At 49.4% G+C, this 17989-nt stretch overlaps 3 protein-coding genes across 3 annotated transcripts; 1 reads left to right on the top strand and 2 right to left on the bottom strand.

Moving 5' to 3' along the window:
* Positions 1-36: 36 nt before the first annotated feature.
* On the bottom strand, positions 37-4233 carry CSUI_001920 (peptidase family m13 protein). The gene has a single exon (XM_068062123.1). It carries the CDS (start codon positions 3892-3894, stop codon positions 673-675), a length of 3222 nt encoding a protein of 1073 aa, XP_067925900.1. The 5' UTR covers positions 3895-4233; the 3' UTR covers positions 37-672.
* A 1111-nt stretch (positions 4234-5344) lies between these two features.
* On the top strand, positions 5345-13628 carry CSUI_001919 (uncharacterized protein). The gene is made up of 6 exons (XM_068062122.1): positions 5345-8370; positions 9205-10148; positions 10886-11065; positions 11699-11791; positions 12066-12158; positions 12746-13628. The coding sequence occupies exons 1-6, from the start codon at positions 6507-6509 to the stop codon at positions 12824-12826; spliced, it is 3255 nt and encodes a 1084-aa protein (XP_067925899.1). The 5' UTR covers positions 5345-6506; the 3' UTR covers positions 12827-13628.
* A 927-nt stretch (positions 13629-14555) lies between these two features.
* On the bottom strand, positions 14556-17953 carry CSUI_001918 (uncharacterized protein; the record flags this gene model as incomplete). The annotated part of the gene is made up of 1 exon (XM_068062121.1): positions 14556-17953. A coding segment is annotated over one exon (1680 nt), but the record flags the coding sequence as incomplete, so codon positions are not given.
* Positions 17954-17989: the final 36 nt, after the last annotated feature.

Below are 17989 nucleotides of genomic sequence, written 5' to 3'. Positions count from 1 at the left end.
GAGCTAATGTGAGTCCCAGTCACGAGTGACTGCTTTATGAACTTCCGGGTTGGGGCATACGGTTCGGCAAACGGGCCGATGATATTGGTGTTCCCTGGGTCAAAAGAGAACACTACGATGTATTGTCTTCGATACGTCACAGGAGTTGCGTCACGTCATTGCGGCTAAGCTGGGTAAACGGACCTCCTCGACTCGACCGCAATAGTTAGCGAGACGATCACGCAGCCACATACGGAGAGCATTCCCCGGCTGCTTCCCCAACAAAAAGAGAATCGTCCCTTTTGGGGGAGACAAGCAGACACCGGTGTACCAAGCTAAGGCTAAAGATAAGACACCCGATTGCCTGATCCGGCATCGCGCAGCTGGGTGTACTTCCGTTCTCCGCGGAGACGCCAGTGTATTGTCACTGTTACGAGCGACGTTCAGCTGCCGGTGCAAGGGTGGCCCGCCCGTCTTTGTCTAGCGAAGAACAACGCCTGTGGGGGCTCGCACTTGCCAGCTGCTCTAACACAACAATAAGATGCCTTTAGGGGCAAGAGGAGTCTACAAAGTCCATTCCCAAGAGCCATGGCTACCTGAGCATCGGGGAGGCAATGGCGCACGCCGCCAGCTGCTCACATTTCCGTACAGCCAACGTACAGCCTGCTCTCAGGAACAGTCCGTACTGTCCTATTACCATACTCTACACTTTCTGCTCGGATTCATTGTACTGTTGGCAGGACACCCTTGTAGGTCAGCAAAGGGAGCGAAGTTGGCAAGGGGGCCCTGAATCCGGAATCTCGCAGGGCTGTGGGGATCGGTTTCTACCTGTCTGCGAATGTGGCTATCAAGTGCGACTTCACACCAGAAATGCCCCCAGGAAAAAGTGAACAGCTGGGCTGTGGTCAAAGTGACTCCGTAACCAAGAAGAGGCCGCGCGGCAAGTTCCTTAGGAGACAGCTCGAGCTTCAGAGCCTCCCAGGCCAGCTGAACCCCGCCGTTGTCAGCAATGTTCTCTCCGAGGGTGAGGTCACCACGGACGCGAACTGTAACCTGAGTTTTTTTTCCTTCCCGGTTTGTTTCGTCCTTCTCGACTAGCACGCTGTATCCGCTGTACTGCTCTCTAATGCACGAGGACTGCTCGCGAAAGCCTTCCTCACTCTCCGGAGTCCACCAATTCCTGAGGCGACCTTCAGCATCGTACTCCTTTCCCATATCATCAAATCCGTGCGTCACCTCGTGGGCAATCACACCTGCAATAGCTCCGTAACTGAGCGCTTTCATCACGACCTGTTCCCCCCGCCAGCCGTTCGGGTCAGCAACAAAAAGGGACGGTTCTTGGAGTACAGCTGCCATAAATGCAATTTCGTTTTGAGAAGGAGAAAAGTAGGCGTTCACAGAGTGTGGCTTCATAGCCCATTCCTGCCGGTCTACGGGTTGCCCAAACTCAGAGAGCTGGGACCTAATGGTCTCGAGTCCGAGATGCCATTGAATGTCGAAGTGGGAATGAGCGTGGCGCAGCGCTGCATACTTGTCTCCGTAGTATTTCGTGAAGTATTTCTCGTAGTCATCAAGCAGCCAGTCAGGGAACCCAATCTTCTCCTCCATGCCGGCAAGCTTCACAAGTGCTTCGTCACGAGTGGCCTTGTCCATCCACGTGTACTCCCGCAAAAGATTTCCAAACGCTATTCTGATTCCCCTAACCATCTGCTGGACGGTTTCCTTCTTTCGGCGATCGAACTTCGCTAAGACATACTGCCTCGACAAGACCCACTGAGGCACAGCGGCCAAGCAAGTGCGCCAGCGCGGTAGCGGTTCGGCCTTCGTCACTTGCTTTGAGTACCGTTTTATCTCGTCGCGGAAATCCTTTGAAAGCAGGCTGGCGTCGCTCCGGACCACTTTGTAGAGTACATAGTCATGAAGCATTGCCCAGTCGGCTTCGTTTAGGACCTTCTCGAGCTTACGGAAGTAGTCTTTTTCATGAATAAGCAGAACCAGACCGTCGTCAATAACGGCTGTGCCATCAGCGGCGAATGAAATTCCACTAATCTTGGAGCCACTTCGAGGAAGCAAGTCCAGGTACATGTGCAAGAGGGCAGCCACGTTTAACGATTCCGTGCTGGCCGTCAGCTCGCCGTACGTAATCTCATGTGTGTACTGAGTTACTTTCCGGCTCTCCTCGGGTGAGAGGACAAGAGTTCTCAGATGGTCCTTTTCAAAATCGAAGATTCGTTGGGCCCGTTCCGAGTAGCTACGGGCAAGGTTTGGGTTGCGCTCTCTGCCGCGGTCCATCAATGATTGGTGGGTCTGCGACAAGTGGCTCTCGAAGATCTCCAAGATATTTGCAATATGCTGTTTATAGTACTCCTGGTAATCTAGGTGATCCTCACTGTAGAAATGGTAAGAAAGCCCTAGCTTCAGGCTTCCGATGCTCAGAGTCTGGCCTTGGTCGGGGTGCAGCTCGTTCGGACCGACGTACGCAGACCAGAAGAGTATGTCCTTCAGCCTCTGGAAGACACCTTGGAGGCGTTCAACAACAACGGCATCCCGTTCTGTGGAGTTCTTGAACGCTGCTGCCTCGTGTACAAAGTCCCTATCAACGAGGAAGTCCAACGGCGCGGCACCGGATTCATCCGCGTCGAACATCCGAGCAGTCAGGGGCGTAGCTCCCCGCGCGTCAATGGCCTCCTCGTCCATACAGGCTTCATACATGCATGTGGCAAGGGTATCCCACTCGTCAAACTCGGGGCCTTCAGCTAGAGTGGTGTTTCCCGTTTCTGTCTGTCTCCGAAGGTGGGTTTCCATGTCCGTACAGCTCGTTACTTCTAGTCTTTCTTTGAGGTATTCCCGGGTGTCCCGGGCCAGTGTATCGAAAGACAAAGTCCATGCACTTTCATCCGCCGGCAACGTCGTGCGGCTTTTCCAACCCCCACAGTAGTACTCCTCAGTATCGGAGCACGGATCCGCAGCAGGGTTCATGTCGTTCTTTATCATCTCAGCTACACGAGCACAGTGGTCGCTGTCAATGCAGTGCACGCTAGGATCTAAGTTCTCATGACTAGGTTTCCCGAGGCGCATCCCGCGCGCATTCCACGACGTTGGCCCGAAACCGCTGCTTGCCCATGGCCACCAGCGCAGCTGACTTTCTTCGTGAGATGGTGAGCCAGCACGTACGGCGGCCTCACCTCTCGCGTTGACCTGTCCGGAGACTCCATTGGAGGTGGTAGACAGAAAGATCTCGTCCAGCCGGTCAAATGCCGGCGGGCTTCTCTCTGGGGGAGGTCGGTTTGTCTTGATACGGTGATCGTCATGCTCATCGGGGAAAGGAGCGGGATGATCCGCTTCCACCCATGGGTCCACCTCCAGTCGACGTCGCTGAAGGGACCGCCTAGACTCGAAATCATCTACGGATGAATGGTCAGCGCAGCCACTCGTGCGAAGTACGAGGAAAAGTAAAAGAAGATAACAACAGAGAAAGGTTTCTCCTACTGTAAGAGCACGTTGATCTCTCATTGTTGTGCCCGAAGCAATGGAAGATGCAGATGCAAGGCCGAAATGTGATGTGTGTCCTATATGGGAGTAGCAGCGGAATAATGGCACGGAACGGTGCGAACTCTCGATGCACTTCGGTAAATTCGGGCTGCGAGATAAGAGTGCAAGGAGCACGAAGTTCTTTGCTATAGCGACCTTCCACACAGAGAGAGCTGTCTTCTTCCCGAGGCACGCGCTGGCATTGGGGACCGAGAGGTTGGCCGATCGGCAAGAAACAAAAGCAAACAGGGATTTGTACGACGAGGCTAACTGATTCAGCTGTGCGACGTAACACACGGCCAGAATTCTCGACCAGCAGCCTCCAGCTGAAATAGCCAGACGGCTATTGTCTCCGACACCTCGGACGAGTCGCGTGCTATGCATACAGAACTGGGACGCGACAAGAAAAGAATGACCAACCTGCGTGGAGAGCAAGCAAAACACTTGCGCGAAATGTCACTTCTCAAAGACACACGGAGGAGGTCCTTCGAAGGTGCATTTCACGCCCCTGACAGCAGTCTGTTCTGAACAATATATTTACGACTCATTCCGACAAAAAACTCAAGAAATGTGGGTCACCTTCGCAGTGCGATAGCGATACGGCGCCCTGCAGGGACAGGGTACACTATACTGACTAACCTCTTCTACACATAGTGCAGTTGGGCACCTGAAAAATTCGTCAAAGAACCATCGGCAACAACTACTAGTCATCACTGCCACAGGTGCTGGTGTGCCAGAAGCCCGAGCATGCTTCCATTTCAGACTGTCTGGTCCACTGCCAAGGGGATCGGTTCAGGCTTCGTTCTTCCACCGACGACTCCTCAAGGTCGCGTCAGTAGCAACCGCGCGTCTAGTCTCGGCGTGTGTCTGCCCCTGTGTAAAGAGACTCAGCGGGCCACAAGGACGGAAGTCCGTGAAACTCTCCAAAGAATCCGCTGTCTCCAGAGGGTTCATTCAGAAAGGATCTCGTGCCGCACGCTCGTGCTAGCTGTCTTCCTGCTCAGCTCTGCTTTCTGCGTCTTTTGCATCAAGAGCCCTCCCCGGTGAGATACGTATCCATGTCGTCGCATCAGAAGATGCTACTTCGGAAGTTGCTTCCCGACACGGCGTACAGAAAGGAAGCACGCCGCTGGGAAATCGATGTCGCAGTGACTCACCGTGGGTACTGCTGCCTATGCGGTGTCTCAGGAAACCCTTACATTCACATCTGGAAGACAAGTTCCAGTGACTTTGTTGCTCCCGAACGCAGGTGTGCTCACCAACGGTCGCAGAACTTATCTCGAGGAGAGGCTCTTTACAGAAGACAAAGTTGTCCTCTCAGGAAGCAGGCCGGAAAAAACGGCTACAATCGTACCGGTGGCTTACGTATATGTAGCTCGAGAGTACTTCTACTTCTGCTATGGGGTGCGTTCATCTCGGGGGAGTCACAGTTCTCATTCCTTCGGAGGGAAGACAGTCGTAACACCTTTCTACAAGAAAGATTTCTCCCCCGTACCTGCTCTCGGTGCTTTTCGGGGCTCCCACTCCAGAACATGCCCTGGCTGCTGCGTAGGGACTGAAGCGGTTGGATGTGTCACTTTACTCAGACTCAGCAACAGGCTAAAGCGTCGCCGCTGGCGCCACGCCATGCATGGGTGACTATTTCCAGGTTCTTCGTACATGCTCATTGGTGGTGTGCCAGTGCTTGTAACTGCCGAAGACCCCGGAGGGAACTTTCTTCAGCTGAGCACTGCGGACTGATCCACATACACCGGGGAAGAAAGCTTGCCCAGTTGCTAGCATTCCTGCACCAGTCTGCTCCCTACATCTTGAACCCTCCCGCCACCTGCCTGACATTCGGCCGGCCGCTACAGGAACTTGCCTGACGGTGACGGGGGCGCAGGACTGTGAAGAACTCTGAGGAAAAATGGAAAGCGACCATTCTTTATCCAATCTGTTTCTTCCGGTGTCACTAACTGAGAGGATATACGTCGCTGGGACGTTTTGAGGCAGGAGAAGAGCATTTACTCTTTCTCCTACCTCACGGCAGCTGGCAGGACAGGCTGGTTCCACGCACGCACATCATCAGGGGGAACGCGAGTGCCCGTCCGCCCGGACAAGGCGTGCGTTCGCCTATCATCGACGGCGTCTCGTTCCCGGCTGCCCGAACGAGGGTGATATTCGCCAGCTGGTGTGTGTTTGATACTTCGGATCGTTCTCTTTTATCTCCCCCAATGGCGTCGCGGACCCTTCTGTGTCTTCTGCATTCGAAATGAAGATACTCACACTCTCTTCTTCGCGGTTCTGCTATTCCAACTAACTGTGCGCGAGCCAAGAAGTCCGGCAAAGCCTTAGTCGGGCATGGGCTGTCGCTTTGATGGTCGTCCCTGCGGAGACCTTATTTTTTGCAGCCCTGTATCTGACGACGTGTTTCTTTCTCTTCATACCTCTTCTTGCGACCCCCCGATCATAGCTCCAACTGTTCTTATGTCACAGTGTATTGGCTGGGCGTGTTCACGCCTTGGGTGTTTCAGCTTCTTTTGGTCGCGTCATGATAGTAGATCTTTGTCATCACTTCAAGTCTCTTGATGATAGAAAGGACAACTTCTCTTTTTTTGTGTAAACTGGCATCACTTGCTCTAGGAGAAAGCGACTCTCCGCCCGTCTTACCAAATTTTTGCTTTGCGTCTTGAAACAGGCGACGTCCTGACCCAGGGAGTCTGTCTTCAACGGGAAAGCGAGTTGAAAAAATCACACTTCTCCTGAAACACAACCAACTCGAAGACTCATCTATTGCGTTTGTGTGGATTCCCAATGCCAGCCACGCTGAACAGGGCACGTCGTTTCCTCAAGTGAAGGCTCGGCCAGCACTTTACTCTCCGGTGATGCCTCAGTAAGTGGTCATCATTCGAATACTACTTGTCCTCCCGAGCCGAGTCACATTTTTTTTTCCGGCTCATCTTCCTCCTCTTCTTTATCATCGTCCTTCTTCCTTTCCATATTCAAAAAAGCGCAGCATGAGTTCCTCACGTGCGCCCTTATCTGCTGAAAAGATTGAGGACGACAGGAAAGGCAAAGACAAGGAAAACGATGAACACGACGATGGCGATGAGGATAAAAAAGCGCATGCAGCACCAGTCTCATCATCAACTGAGTCAGGGGGACATTCTCTTTTTAGTTCCACAAAGAAAGTCTTCAAGCGTACGGCGGGCCGACACCACCATCATGATAAGAGCTCCAAGTCCGGCTCTTCTTCGACCAAAAGTCCTGTAGACACATCTCGAAAACCGCCAACAGGAGAGGGGAAAAGTGGAAAAGAAGAAACGGGGGGCCGGAAAAGCGAATCTCTTATGCCACGGTCTGAGAGCGACGGGAAGCCAGGAAAGAGAAAAGAAGTGGACGGCCCCCATAAGCAGGAACAATTACTAGAACATAGTAAGATGGATACCCCCGTTGACAAGGCGGATGAAGACATTCCTTCAGAGAAGCTTCTTCAATCAAAGGAGTTCGTAGATACCAAAGCCACCGGTCAAGATCATCGAGCCAATAAAAAGCAAGACAGCGATCAAGTGGTACCCCGCCCCCTGACACCTACTCTAAAGATGGCAGAGGAAACTGCTGTCAACTACCAGAAAGAGAAGGAGGAGAGTCATCATCTTGAGAGCTCTGAAGGAAATCCACCTAGCACTTCTTCGCCTCCTCCGCCTTCTTCTTGTTCTACTTCTTCTTCTTCTTCCCATGCCTTCTATTCACATTCGCACCCTTCTCCTCCTGTGCCCCCGCCCGAACCTAAGCAAGGAGACGGTTCCTCCCAGCAAGAAGAAGAAGAACGACAGCATGAAAGAGAAGAGGATGAAGTTTTTGTCGATGCCAATGAAGGAGACATCCGCCCTGCATTCTTGTCGTCCAAGCAACAGCACGGAGAGGAAGGAGAATTAGAAGAAAGAAGGAGTAGAAAGGTCGGGAGGTCGTCACCTGGGAGGAAAGGCTGGTTGGATGATCTTCTCTCACCGACATCGGGAACGAAGGGGTTCCCCGGGACAACAGAGGATCATCGAGAGGAGAAGAATCGAGAAGCTCCGTCGACTTCCGAAGATGACGAAGAAGAAACAGACCTCAGAAAGAACTGTCATTACTTTGTTCTCTCTGAATCTTGCTCTCCTACTTTCGGGGGTGACCCCTCTACCCCTGAAGAAGAGACATACTCTGGTCAAGAAAAAAGAAGAAACGGAAGGAAGCGAGGAAAATGCTACCGGTGTCCTATACTCCAGGCTCTTTGGTCGGATCTAAGCAAAATGTCTTTACTCAGAAACTTCCTCTTGTTTCTCCTCTCTGAACTTCTTTGTCTTGCTCGTGCATGCAGACGTGTCTGGAAGATATGTATAACGTGGGACTCTGTCTTTCCCTTCTCTCCCGTACTAACTGCGTGTGTGTATGAGCCCACTGAAGCTATGCTTAAGCATCCTCGAAGACAACTAGCACGTCTAAGGAGAGAAAAGCTTGGTACGAAGAGAGCCACCAGCAGCGACGGAAGGACCGCCGCTGGGGAGCCTCGTCGTGAGAGTATCGATGAAGATCATAGAGATCCTTCTCCTAACTCTCCTCGTCTCGTGGAACATGACATTCCCGCTGCTTCGGCAACAAGGCAAGAGGGCCCACGGCAAGAGGGATATAGACGATTAGCGAGGAGAAGTTCTTATGATGATGCTGGCGAAGCAGGCACTGAGAGGAGGGGAGGACGCAAGCTCAACACAACGACTGTTCATCCGACGTCTCTAGAAGGAAAAGAAGAGAAAAAAAGACAGCTAGAGAAAGATATAGATGAAGAAGCAGAGAGCATTTCCTTATTGGATATGACACCTGAAGAAGCGGCTGCTCTGAGTAAATACACCCTCACATGCACTTCAGACTTCGTATCGTGTGTATGCACATGTATGTATGCGCCGACGTGCATCAGCATGCACATGGTAGGTAGTGTATATGATGTATGTATGTATGAATACATTGTATAGATAGATACACACGGGAACTGGTCATGTATCCATGTATGAGTAACGTCGAAGCGTCAGACAGAGTCTCAGGAATTGGCCCTGCCTTATCGCGGCTGTACGCACACTCCACAATTCTGTCTATCCGATGAATGCCATCTTCCCGCTTCCTTCCGCTTCTTTCTCCCCTCGTGTGTCTCTCTATTGTATATGGCCCTCAAAGGGCGACAGTGTCTGTCTCAGCATGAAAACACTAGATTTGTCATTCTTATGTAGGCGCAAAAGATCGCTTCTTAGAATCCCAGCTCCCCTCACATACATATGTCTTGTCAACGTACGTATTGTTTGGCCTGTAAGCCGTCAGTCTGTCTCCTGAAGGCTTGGGCAACTTCTCGGATGTGATAAATTCATTCTCTGTGACACTGGGATATAGAGATCCTTCTCTTCTTTAACTCTCCTCTCTACCGGGTTCTCAAGTGCTCGTCGTTCTATGTTTTACTACGTAGATTCATGTACGTATGCACACGTATGGGCAATGTATACGTCGCACATGCGTACTAATACACATATCCGTAGCTGTGTCATTCTTTCAGCTGGACGGAGGACAGTTCGATATCAATCTATCTGAAAGCGTTTTGTATGGAGTCATATGTTGATCTGCCTTCTTGAAATGTCTCCTTCGCTTTTCTTTCCCGTTGCTTTCTCTTTCTCTTCTTCTTCGCCTCAGCTTATGCACTATGGAATCAGTCATCTTTCACTAGGGAAGAGCTCCCAACACTTCTCGAGATATGTGTGAATGCCCTCGCGAGGGTGTTCACCTTCGGTGCTTCCCTATTCTTCTCTTTGTCGAAGTTCGCGACGAGCGATTTCTCTGAAGACAGTAGATCTCAGTCGCCAATAGATCCGGCGGAAGTTCTAGAAGGTCTTCATGAGCAGCCTAAGCAAGTCGCTTCTAGGGTATTTGAATGGCTAAGCACACTACAGAAAACTTCTCCTGATCCTTCACCCCCTGACGAAGAAGACGAAATTGTGGAGAACAGAAACCTATCTGGGCATCGACATGCTGAAAAGAAATCGACGCTATTAAATGCGAGGAAGAAGCTAGAAAAGACTCTCGATGATGTTTCTAGCGAAACCAGCAGCACCTCAGAAAAAGAGGAAAGTGAAGAGACAGGAGAGAGGTGGGGGAGAAGACGAAGAAGATTACAGAGAAGATTACAAGAAGATGACGAAGAAGTAGATCCCTATGTAAGGTCTTCTTCGTCTTCGTTTGATGAGACTCGTACAACTGATGAAGACAGCTTGTCTCATGTGGCTATGAGTATCTTGAAAGATATTCTGGACCTCGTCATGTCGGGTGTATATACAGCTGCAATGGCATTGAAGAATGTCATTCTATCTCCTGGAAGACGGCTGATCTTTTCTTTCAAGCCTACACGTCAGTTTTTCTCTTTCATCAAAAGCGAATGGGAGAGCGAACTGAAAAAAAGAAGAAAGTCGTCTTTCAAAGCAAGCACAAACACAACGACAAGCGACGCTCAGGGGACAATCGACGATGGTATCGATGTTGGAGACCCTATCAAAACCATGTGGCACTTCTTTACCTGGTTCCTTCGCCAGCTCCTCCACTTTATTCGAGCAGCGTTTCTTTTTCTGAAAGATCTCTTCAAGGTATAGAAACGGGGCTCGACATAGTTTGTAGGTCTCAATAAATGACTGTCGAGAGAACGGTGAAGTGTACAGATAAGCAAATAGGCAAATGGGTGCATGGAGATACAAGGGACAGAGATATTGAAGATGCTGTTACACAGGGTGCTGATGTATCTTCCTTCTTCCCTCCTGTGTTCCCCTTCTCCGTCTCACTTGTGACATATATATCTATACATATATATATATATATATACTTTGTTTAGATAGACACATGAATATACAGTCATATACGTCTCTTGAAAGGCGCAAACACGTGTGTGAAGTGTATTGAAGAAGATATCCAGATGGGTCGTGTTTCGGTCCTTTTCATTCCTGGGTTTCTCCTCATATGATTGATGTTCTTCATTTCTGTTAGCCATACAGATCTGTCTGCTGAGCTTGGCCCTTGCCTTCGCCTCGAAGTGCACGAAGAGAGAGAGAGAGCTAAGTCTGAGAGATGTAGAAAAGATCTGTATGGATGATAGAAATGAAGATCTTCAACCATGTCAAGAGAGCAAGTATATGCGCCAGCAGAACGAGTGTACCTTCCTTATGGGCATACATGTATTCCATATATCTATCTATAGATGTTTCTTGTACAGCTTGAATGATAGAGGCCATATATCTTTGTCTTGTCTCTCTTCTCTTTTGATCTGTCTTTCATTCTTTCTCTCTCTTCATTCTTAAATCAATGTTTCTTTTCTTCTTTTCCTTTGTAGATGGATGCTCTCAAGAAAGATCTCATTCAGTTGAAAGACGATGTCTTAGCCAGTCTACGAGGGGGAGAAGAAGGAGAAGAAGACGCCCTCCCAGGTGAAGGTCTAACAGAGAAGTTTCCTGTCTTACGATTCCCACTAAGTTTTCTTCTTCGTCAGATCGATGGTCTTCATTCCATAGAAGTAAGTACACACATCGATCTAGACATCGCATAACCCTGCCTGCCTTTCCTTCTCCTTTCTCGACCCTTCACGGCGCTGCTGTCTATTCTTCTTTCTGATCGGTAAAAGGCAGTGCTTATTCTCGGATGTGAGATCTGCGTGCAGAGTCTTCTATCTAGGTAGTGGCTGTCCGAGATTGACATTGATGTACGAATGTATAGGGGGTCATTCATTGAGTGGGAGCTCGATAGATATATCAGAAAAAGAGATATCGAGAGGTGTATATACATCTTTACACTATTTCTTCACATCATTCCATAAATACTCATGTGTACGAGAGTATATAGATATGCATGTAAGTGTAAGCATGTGCATAAGGACATGCATATGCATGTATGGATACAGATATGTGGTTTCATCAAGTCGCTTGTAGGCATCTGGGATTCAATATATATCTTCATGCATATAAAGAATGTGGCTAAAGACATTTCTATCCTCTCGTACTTCCGCTCTACCTACTACCGACACATAATTGTATCTATATGTTGGGCATATGGGCATATCTAGTATGAGTAGTTTTTTGTCTATGTAATGCATCTACCAGAAAGAACACCTCGAAGAGATATGAATTGTGATGATGGTTTTTCTTTATAGAGGAGACTTACTCCATACAAGACTCATTTCACGAAGGGGATGAAGAGAATGAAACATCTCACCTTCATTCTCTTCTTCTTTCTTCGCCAAATGGTACGTGAAAAGCGACACGGACCTCCTCTAAAGATCTTCTTTGAAACCAGCTTTGGAAACGTGTCTATCAAAAATGTCTCTCTCCAATGCATTTTGTCGATGCCCAGTCTACAAGTCATACATGTCCACCATAGAAATGCATATATCTACACGTTAACTTTTATGTATATACCTATATATATGTTATGAATACGTGTATATAGGTGTATAGCTGAAGAGTGAGTATGTACACTTGAGTGAAGGTTCTTCTGTCTGTGTTGGTTGCGTTTTGAAGGACCGATTCGATAAGCTCAGAGCGCAGGCTGCGCGGGGTGTACAGACACTTGTAAACTCGGTGAACTTCTTGTTCTTCTTACTTCGTCAAACTGTAAGTCATAGAAAGAGAACATTTCCTCTTCATCTTCACTTCAATACGTACGCAGGATCTACTCCATAGATGCGCATCTGTGGATAGAGGGAAATCTCGGTATAGAGAGAGATGCATAAGGCGTGGAAGATACACATGTGTAAGCCTCACACTTCTGAACCAGTTCCCTCTTCCTTTCCACATGTATGCGTAGTGAGTATACATGTATGTATTACTCTCTCGGGGTCAAGCACAGTTAACTTAATATAATGTCTCTCTCTTTCTTTTTCCTTCTATTTCTCTCTCTATCTCTATCAGGAATCTTTCAGCTAGTGTCTACAGAACCTAAAGATTTGCTTGGAATCAGCTAATTCACCGAACGGTTTCTTTCTTCAGTCGGCGATGGTGGATTTATGCTGAATGTAGAAGAAGAATCCGTCTATTTCATCTTTCCTTTCCTAGCCGGGCGCCGGATGTGTAGGCATTCAGATCATCTAAAGAAAAGAGCAAAAAGATTTGTCTTTCTTTTTGTTCGAATGGCTTAAGCCGTCTTCTTAAACACCCTTACATGGTACCCATTCATGTTGATCTTTCTCTTCGTTTCGCAGGTTTTTCAGTTTCTCCCTATGCCTATCAAAGTGCTTGTGCAAATCGCTTCTCTCTTCTCTCGTGATCGAGAAGCAGACTGAAGAAGAAGGAAGGAATATAAGATGGAAAGAGCGACGGAGAGTGAAGACTTCAGTTCATAAGGATTCGTCATTATCATAGTTCATGCTGTGATACAAGCCTAGCTAAGTTGATTGATAGACGGGACTGACTCGTTCCGTTTTTTGAGCGCCGCTCTGTTCTCTTCTTCATCTCTCCTTTTTCTTACTCTGCTCAATGAAAATGAAGCTTGAGGGGGAGTCAATGCTTAGCATGAAGGATCGAATCTCTTTTCAAGGTCACATGGGTGATCTCTCTCTGTCTCTCGCAGACACAACCCCGGTTCCTCTTTTTCTGCGTCATGCATTCACACCTCATCTATGTAAGGGGTATAAATAGATATCTCAAGCTTTTTGTACGGACTAAACTGCAGAAAAGGCTTCAGAGAATCAGAAGAACGGAGTTTCTTCATCTGTACAGGTACAGGCATCTAGAGACATTTTTACTTCATTTCTATGTGCATATGAGCCCGGCTGTACATTTCTCCGTCTCTTCAGAGTCATCTTTTTTCCTTTGAAGATTTCCGTTCAGTGATGTGTTTCGGCTGACAATAAGATTCGAGCTCAGTGCTTCTTCAAACTCAATCGCAAAGAATGCAGCTTCTTTCATCCCCCCCCTCCATACATCAATTAGAGTTGTAAGTGGAAATACACGAGTCTGCTCTCAGACCGTTTTGAAAACGGAGAAGGGCAAGCGGTCATACTCTCTTCCAAGCCCGACTAGGCCCTTGTTGTGAGCGGTAATCCTGGGCCGAATTCTTGCATACACTAGAACCCACAGGGGGGATGAACTGGAGAGATCTTTTCGGACTGAACCCCGTCTGTGCTCCGTATCCCTGTTGTCATCGCAACTCCAGCTACGTTACTTTCTCGCTGACTCCTTCTTTACAAACACCAGAAATTTGCCTTGCTCTCCGCTCTCCTGTTCAACTCCACCGTCGTGGCGGCCCACTTAGAGCTTCACCACGAACAGCCTCTCATAACCCATGGAGAGAAATAGGCTGTGAAAGCCTTTCAGGTATCAGCAAAACATTTTTACTATCCGAGTGTTACAGCACCCCGCCGTTGCTAAGGTTTCTATACTTCAAGACCCAAGTGGAACTCAATGCGTACGGGCAGGGACTGTGTGAGAGGTTCTGACATCTTAAGCAACGGGATTCCTCAGCAAGAGGAGACAGAATGACGTTCTTCGCAGGCGGCAGCCGCCGGACCTTGTCAGGACGAAGAACGCGTTCATCTTAGTATCTCCACGCACCGGATCAGTCAGCGGTGCCCTCTAACAGAGCAACTGAGGAGCGGCGCAGCGTAGAGGTTGTCAAACTTTGAAAGACCCCATCGGGCGAGACCGAGCTTGAGTTCTAGCAGACTGCGGACGTCTCCACGTAAAGAGTGTTCTTGTGAGGTGCGCCACACCGCTGTTCCAGGAATCAAAGTGCCTGACATTCTAGAAGAGATCCCTGGCGCCTGCGAGCCTTTAATAAAGTGCTGGTTAGTGGGTATCCCTCTAGCGGCTCCAAAGGCTCCTCTCCAGCCCGATCCTGAAGTATCCTCCCATCTGAGAACGCGAAGGAATAGCTGCTATCTCTAACGAGTCTCCTAAGACCCATCTCGAGAATGTCTCTTCCTAGTCTGTTTGTACTAATATCTTCTGAAGAGATCTCTCTTGTGTCTCGTAGCCCGCGACAGTCTATCAGCACGCGAGTTCGGTCCAACAGGAGCAACATCCGGACGTGTTAGTTTCCTGCCTCTCTCAGAAACTTTGTGGATATCTCGGAGCAAAACAGCGCCTTCGCTCTCTTCACACGATTATCTTTTTGTCTGCATAATTAAAATGGAACCCACGGCGGCCTGAATAGGACACACTTTCTTCCTGCATTATATCTCTCCCTCCGGGTTGGATGTGAATCAAATCGTGCACTCCCTCGGGACGGATGTTGACCGGCCATCCATTGCTGAAAAACGCCGAGACAAAGAAGGAAGGCGGATGGGGAGGAAAAGAAACACTCTTCATGAAACCGAACTAACTGACAACGCAGCTACCCCTTCATGCACCGTCGAAATGCTTTTCGATCGCCGGTAGCGATGGTGTACTGGCGAACTGCCTTGGAAAACACCGCAGATATGCCCCCATCTGTTGTCCCGCTAGCACTCTCTGCAACTCTCTTTACGCTCTGTCGTTCGCCCTACTAAGTTTATTGAAATCCGACAGCTGATATGCCGCCAAGGGACAAATTCAAGCACCCCAGAATCCGCTTCCCTTCCTCTCTGCGGCTATAAACAGACAGGCAAGATGATAGCATATCAAACCCCCCTCGGCTCTACCAACAAGCAAACAGCTGCTCCACTCAGTAATGGGTGGTCCTGTCAACAATCTCTATGTCTATCTATCTTCTTAAACTGATGCTGAAGGCTGAAGAACAGCCGACTGGGGAGAGATAAAAAGAAATGATCGGACGGGATCCATCGCAGATGCACGCATGTCGACGAGGCACAAAGAAAAATAAAACCGCCCAAAGCGATCGATGCGTTCGTTCATCGCGGTCGCGTGCTGCCTACCTGCCTGCCTGCCGTTTCGACTGTCTCCCCTCAAACACTGATTCCCCCTCCCTTTTTCCCTTCTTTCTTCCTCTCTCCCTCTCTTGAAAAGGCCAACAGATAACATCTCCGCCATAAGAAAAGGGAGGGCAAAACACACTCGGGGATAGACGGATGGATAGGTACGAGGAAAATAAAACAATAGATAATGCGATAATGCGATTCAAAAGAACCACCAAAAGGGGAAAAAATAAAAACCTCACGACGAGGATGGATCTTTTGCAAAAGGATCGGAAAAACGACCGAAGACGGCATAGTACATCACTCTACGCAAGGAAGGACGATAAAAACAACCATCCCGGCTCTTGTCCACCCCCCATCTTCTTCCTCTCGCTGATGAACCACGAAGACGACGTAGACACGAGAGATGCAATGAAGCTGATAAAGAAAAAAGACCAACAAACATCTAACTCTCTAGTGTCTCTTCTTTCTTTCTCCTCACACACTGAGAACTGCAGATTCGCCGGCTTCTTCGCATGGGGCGTCCTACGTAAAGGATTCGACTATTTCCTTGCCCTTTGTCATGCTTGTGTGAGGTAGAGAGGGACGGAGCCGGAGCAAGCGCATATTACACACGATTCTACTGCACATGCAGCAAGAGAAGACGCTTCCCATATAAGAAACAATGGAAGAACGGATTTCCTCTTAACGTCACCAGGATGACGAGCCGTATCAAGAAGACAAGGAGAGAAATTGAAATGAAGAAACGATCGTTTCAAAGAAGAGAAAGGTGCCCATTTGACTCAAGCTTCCTCCTCTATGATCACATTGTCTTTCCGACTTCCTAGTCGTCTTTTAATACGGTTATACGACCTCATATCCTGCCTATCCATACATCTACGTTTCATCCTCTTTCTCATCTCCCTTGTCCCATTTACTCCATCGAAACATCAGGGTCTTGCTCAAGGTCCTCGTCCTCGATCTTGACCTCGACCTAGACCTCGTCTGACGAGCTCGCTGCTGCGATCGCGCCTCTGCGGCTTCGAGGATTTGTCGCTCGCGCAGGGTCACGTCGTCCAGTTCCGCCTGTGCTGCATCCAGCTTCTTCCGAAGAGCTGCGACGAGTGCTCGCGCTTGCGCTAGTCTCTGTCGCGCTTGCTCTAACTCACCACCACTAGCTTCCCCCGATCCGGTCTCCCCCGCTGAATCCGTCGTCGTCATCTCGTCTGCCCTGTCCTCTGTTCTCATCTCGTCGTCGCTGCTCTCTCTCGCTGTTTCATGAGCTTCCCCCCCTCCCGACACAAGAGTGCGTGTATCGGTATGGCCTTGTGCTTCTGTATCGTCCCGTGTCTGCTTTGTCCCTGCCACCCGTGCTTTTAGATCCACGAACTCTTTCCACTCCTCGTCAATAGTTGTACGAGAGTCAATTTCCACCCCGACAGCTGTCTCCTTCTTTGCTTGTATGCTGCTCTTTGTCGACTCTCCTTCATCTTCTTCCTCTTTCCGCACTCCGGCGTCTACTTCAGGCTTAGTTTCTTGTTGACGGGGTCTGGAAAAAAAAAGGCTCATATGCACGACACGTTTCTTTGATGGCTTTGGGAAAACAGCAGTTCCCTCCCCGTTGGTTTGCCCCGATGTTCCCAAGCTCTTCATCTCACCACCGCCCTCTGTCTTCATTGGTTCCTCAGTGCTCTCTGGTTTCTTCGCTGCATCAGTGCTCTCTGTCTTCTCTTGGGGTTCCTGGTGTCCCGGCGGCCATGAGACACGGACTTTTGCTTCTTCAGACGTTGGCGTTTCGTGTGGAGGGACTGACGAAGCAAGCATTCCTCGTAGTTGACCGAGTGCCCCCGTTCCCTTCTCACTAGTTTTAGGTTCATCCTTCTCCGCTTCGGCTGCTTTTAACCTCGTCTCCTGCTGTTCTCCAATGCTCTTTGTGGTCTCCTCCCCTTCTTGCACTGCCTGCAGTCTCTCTCGCAATCTCCCCGCCGTTCTTTGGAGACCTTCCCCGGTTCCTTGTACGTTGACATAAAGAGGCGGCGGACCTTCGAAAACTTCGTTGTCCCCTGGGTGCCCCACGGCTTCTTTTAGGTTGACATAGATAGGCTCCCGATCTCCAGAAGCCCCGTCATCTGTCCCCGTCTTGGCCTCTTCGTGTACTCGTCCCTTGTCCTCTTCTTCCGCTTGGTTCGCCCCGGTCCACTGCCGTTGCATTTCTCTCATCTGCTCTAGTTCCCTCCATTGCCTCTCCCGCTCCTTCCTCTGGAGACTCTCAGCATACGATCTCCATTTTGCTCTCCGCGTTCTCCGTCTCCTCAATTCGTCTGACGCAGCATCACCACTACCAGCACCGTGTCCCTCAACTACGTCCCACAGTTCTGCCGGTGTCTCTTCACTGGCTTCTTCGGTATTCTGGTTCGCTGCCGTCTGTTCTCCCGTCGCCTCCTCTCCCTGCTGTTGGTCAGGATGTGAGGACGATGTTCCCGACCTAAATACTTCAAGGCTCACAAGTAGAGAATCCAGCTGATCCCTGCATGGTTCCAAAGAAGATCGAGAGTCCTTCTCTTCGCCCCCTTCGGCAAGCCTTCTTGACGATGCTCCCCCTTTGTGTAGTCC

This window comes from Cystoisospora suis, assembly GCF_002600585.1.
Source record: "Cystoisospora suis strain Wien I chromosome Unknown contig_793, whole genome shotgun sequence".
Classification (NCBI taxonomy): Eukaryota; Apicomplexa; class Conoidasida; order Eucoccidiorida; family Sarcocystidae; genus Cystoisospora; species Cystoisospora suis.
The sequence above is the reverse complement of the archived record's forward strand: the minus strand, read 5'-3'. Positions and strand labels throughout refer to the sequence as shown.

Bases quoted from the DNA above. Each gene is read 5' to 3' on its own strand.
- CSUI_001919 (XM_068062122.1), top strand. From the start codon at position 6,507: ATGAGTTCCTCACGTGCGCCCTTATCTGCTGAAAAGATTGAGGACGAC. The intron at 8,371-9,204 runs GTAAATACACCC...TCTTCGCCTCAG, and splicing joins TGAAGAAGCGGCTGCTCTGA to CTTATGCACTATGGAATCAG. The intron at 10,149-10,885 runs GTATAGAAACGG...TTTCCTTTGTAG, and splicing joins TTCTGAAAGATCTCTTCAAG to ATGGATGCTCTCAAGAAAGA.
- CSUI_001920 (XM_068062123.1), bottom strand. From the start codon at position 3,894: ATGCATAGCACGCGACTCGTCCGAGGTGTCGGAGACAATAGCCGTCTG.